Source organism: Haliaeetus leucocephalus, unplaced genomic scaffold (assembly GCF_000737465.1).
Source record: "Haliaeetus leucocephalus isolate CR32 unplaced genomic scaffold, Haliaeetus_leucocephalus-4.0 Scaffold556, whole genome shotgun sequence".
NCBI lineage: Eukaryota > Metazoa > Chordata > Aves > Accipitriformes > Accipitridae > Haliaeetus > Haliaeetus leucocephalus.
In genome coordinates, this window is record NW_010972992.1 from 1,508,296 (window position 1) to 1,512,281 (window position 3,986).

The 3,986-nt window shown below is 61.1% G+C and overlaps 2 protein-coding genes across 2 annotated transcripts in view; both read left to right on the top strand.

Annotated features, from left to right (window-relative positions):
* Nucleotides 1–1,410, top strand: part of SLC25A34 (solute carrier family 25, member 34) — a 1,654-nt gene extending 244 nt beyond the window's left edge. The window contains exons 2-6 of the mRNA XM_010577494.1: nt 71–83; nt 322–387; nt 742–894; nt 998–1,132; nt 1,228–1,410. Coding sequence (XP_010575796.1) covers nt 71–83; nt 322–387; nt 742–894; nt 998–1,132; nt 1,228–1,410 — 550 coding nt within the window. The remainder of the gene's footprint in view (nt 1–70; nt 84–321; nt 388–741; nt 895–997; nt 1,133–1,227) is intronic.
* Nucleotides 1,411–1,773: 363 nt separating this feature from the next.
* TMEM82 (transmembrane protein 82) overlaps nt 1,774–3,986 on the top strand; it is a 2,888-nt gene continuing 675 nt past the window's right edge. The window contains exons 1-4 of the mRNA XM_010577496.1: nt 1,774–1,903; nt 1,988–2,060; nt 2,301–2,475; nt 3,532–3,940. Coding sequence (XP_010575798.1) covers nt 1,774–1,903; nt 1,988–2,060; nt 2,301–2,475; nt 3,532–3,940 — 787 coding nt within the window. The remainder of the gene's footprint in view (nt 1,904–1,987; nt 2,061–2,300; nt 2,476–3,531; nt 3,941–3,986) is intronic.

The window sequence follows — 3,986 nt, forward strand, 5'->3', positions numbered from 1 at the left end:
AGAAGCCCCACGTATGGAAATTGGGGTGGTTTTCCCCCCTTTTTGGGGGGGTGTCTCCTGGTTTTGGGAGTGCAGAGCTCAAAGTGGGGGGCTGCAGCGGGTGTTTGGGGGGGCCCTTTGCCCCAGGGCACGTGGGGGGGGAGAAAAAAAATAGGGTTCAAAGTCTGAAAGCACCGTTTGGCAACACATCTGGGTGCCCCACATCTGCCGGAGAGGCTCAAAACACCCCCAAAAGCTGCTAAGAAGAGATGGGGGGAACCACAGCCCATCCCAGGGAGGGGCTTGAGGGGGTTTCGTCACCTGGCGTTGTCTCTCCCCCAGGTCAAGACCCACCTCCAAGCCCAGACGCTGGCAGCTGTGGCCGTGGGCCACCAGCACAACCACGAGGTGAGGGGGGACGGGGGGGGGGTGGACAGGACGACACAATTTGGTGGCACCTTGGCTGCGCAGGCGCCGGGACCCAGCGGGGACGATGCTATTTTGGCCACCGGGTATTTAAAGCTGCTGTTTGGCAGCTAGGCCCTGTATAGATGCTATAAATAACGGCGCAAGGATGGGGAGGGGGTGACAGGGACACGGAGTTGTGCCACTGAATTCTGACACCCCTCAGGACCTGGCCAGAGCCACGGTGGCTTCGTGCCACCCACCAGCAACGGGGTTTTTGCACGCTGGGGTGGGAAATTTTGCCGGGGTGGGATGCACCATTGTCGGTTTTTTCCCAAATTTCCTCTTTTCCCCCAGAGCATCTCCAGCGCTTTCAAGAGCATCTACAAGCAGCACGGGGTGGCGGGGCTGTGGCGGGGGGTGACGGGCGCCGTGCCCCGCGTGGCCGTGGGCTCGGCTGCGCAGCTCGCCACCTTCACCTCCGCCAAGGACTGGGTCTGCGAGCACCAGGTGAGGAGGAACGCGTGCTGGATCCGGTCTCCGTCAGCCCCTCTCACTCCCCTTTTTTTTGGGGGGGGGGGGGGTAAGAGCTGATGACCAGCATTTCCCGCAGTGGTTCAGGGAGGGCAGCTGGGCTGCAGTGCTGGCGGGGGGCATGGTGAGTGGTGTGGCCGTGGCGGTGACGATGACACCCTTCGACGTGGTCAGCACCCGTCTCTACAACCAGCCGGTGGACGCCAACGGCACGGTAAGGCCATTTGGCAAAAGACAGGGAGCTGGGGGACATGGCTTTTCCCGGGATTTCATCCGGCAGGGGTGCGCAGCCGGCTCCTCTCTTCCCAGGGCAAGCTCTACAGGGGTTTTTTGGATTGCATCCTGCAAATCTCCAGCAAAGAGGGGCTGCTGGGCTTGTACAAGGGCATTGGCGCCGTCTACCTCCGCCTCGGCCCCCACACCGTCCTCAGCCTCTTCTTTTGGGATGAACTCAGGAAGATGGTGCAGCACCAGCAGCCCCCGGGGCCATAAGACAGGCTCCCAGCCCCACTGTGGACACTAATAAAGGGGTTTTTCTATTTTTGGTGTCGTTTCAGGGTCTTTGGGGTGGTATAAATGGGGGGGGAGCTTCGTGCCCTGCAAAGCCAGGACCTGAAACGCTGTGATGCATCAGGCTGGAGAGGATAATGGCGGTGCCGGGGTGGGGGGAGATTAAAGATGCTGGTGGTCCCCAAGCCCCACCATGTGAATCCCATCACCGCATCCCTCTCCCCACCCTAATTTTCCTCTCCATGGGGCAGCTGGAGCTCAGCTCCTCTGGCCAGGGCTCCATCTGCCCCTGCTTGCCCCGGCAATGATTTACTAGCCGGGGGGGCCGCTCCCAGCCTCCACCCCATGGACTTTGGAGCTGGGGCCTGGCTATGCCGTGGCTTCTCTCCACCAAAAATGTTTTCTCTGGGGTCCTGGCTGCCGGCATTGCCCGGGCTGGCATGGGGCTGGGCACTGCTGGATGCACTCTTGCAAGGTGAGAGCCCTTGGGGGTGGCATGGGGACGGCTTGGGGACAGCCTGGGGGACACTGGTGACCCGCTGCTGCCTTTTCCCCGCAGGGTTGGTGGGTGCCTGCGCCGTCTCGGTGCTCTGCAGCCTCCTGAAAGTTTATCTCTACATCCAGTGCCTGAAGTAAGCGCCGGCCCTGCTTCTCCCCTGGGGGATTTGTTTTGGGGAGCTGCTTTTGGGATCCACTGTCTGGGCGGAGGGGCAGCTCTCAGCACCCATGGGTGTATAGGGCAGGGGCTGCACCCTCCGCTCCCTGCTGCAAAGCATAGGGGAGGTCTCCGAGGCTGTCACCCCATTTTGAGGTGGCGGAGGAGGAAGGGGACATTCCGTCCGGCTCAGCGTGTCCCCCCCCACTGTCCCCAGTGACCCAGAGAGGCAGGCGGAGAAGGAGGCGATCCAGACGCAGCGGTGGGTGCTGGAGTCGCTGCACGTGGTGATGCTGACAGGCGTGCTGGCGCTGGTGGGCTCCCGCGTGGCTGCACTGGTGGCACTGGAGTTCTCCCTGCGCGCCGTCTCCACCATCCTCTCCCTCGGCAAGGTGAGATGGGATGGGGAAACTGAGGCACGGCAGAGCGGTGCTGTGGAGGGAGCCCTGAAACTGTGCATCCCTTGCAGATTTGCAAGGGGATTGCTTTGCAGCTGTGCATCTCTTGCAGATTTGCAACAGCCATGGGGGCTGCGGCATGGAGGAGAGCATGCATCACTTTGCAGGCACACATCCCCTCGCTGTTTTGCAACACCCGTGGGGAGGACAGGGAAGATGGCGTGGAGAAGACCATGCATGGCTTTGCAAACTCTGCAGGGAGGATGAGGGCTGTGGCATGCCTGAAATAATGCATCCTCCTGCCACTTGCAGCACTCATGGGGCACATGGGAGCCCTGGCATGGAGGAGCCTATGCATCCCCCTGCTGCTTTGCAACCTCTGCAGGGAGGATGAGGATGGCTGGCATGGAGAAAACCATGCATTGCTTTGCGTGCATGCATGCCTTTGCAACCTTGCAGCCCCTTGCTGCTTGCAACACCTATGGGGAGGACAGGGGCTGTGGCATGGAGGTGACCGTGCATGACTTTACAACTGTGCATCCCCTTGCTGCATGCACCATCTGCAGGGTTATGGAGGGCTGCAGCATGGAAAAGGCCATGCATGGCTTTGCAACTGTGCATCCCCTTGCAGCTTTGCAACACCTGCAGGGAGGATAAGGGCTATGGCATGCCCGAAATAATGCATCCCCTTGCTGCTTACAGCACCCATGGGGCATACGAGAGCCACAGCATGGAGGAGCCTACACACCCCCCTGCTGCTTTGCAACCTCTGTGGGGAGGATGAGGATGGCTGGCATGGAGAAAATAATGCGTTGCTTTGCATGCATGCATGCCTTTGCAACTGTGCAGCCCCTTGCTGTTTGCGACACCTGTGGAGGTGCAGCATGGAGGAAGCCATGCATTGCTTTGCAGCCATGCATCCCCTCGCTGCTTGCAACACCCATGGGGGTTACGGGGAGGCTGCAGCACAGGGAAGCCATGCATCGCTTTGCAGCCATGCATCCCCTTGCAACCTCCACAGCAGCTGATGGTGCTGTCCCGCTCTCGCAGGGCACCCACAGCAGCCAGCTCTACCTGCTGTGCCAGTACTCACTGGGCTGCGGGGTGTCCTGCGGTCTCAGCTTCTTGCTGGAAGGGGCTCCCCACAGGACCTGCAACCTGGTGCTGGCGGCGGGGCTGGCGGGGCTGCTGGCCGCCTACACCCGGCGCCTGGCTCGTCACGTCTGCACCCTCTATGAGCTGCACAGCCGAGCACGTTACTGCGGCATCTGCATCCTCCTTCTCGCCGCCGGTCATGGCATCCCTCGGCTGCTCTGGAATGCTTTGACCATCACCTTTGCTGTGGCCGATTTGGCCGCCGTGGTGCTCATCAACCGGGATTTCCTCTCCACGGCGGAGGCCGTCCGCTTCTGGATGCCGCTCACCATCTGCTACACACTGCTGGTCATCTCCATGCAAGGTGAGAAGGGGACCGAACCCCCAATTATGTTGGGGGGGGGGGTTTG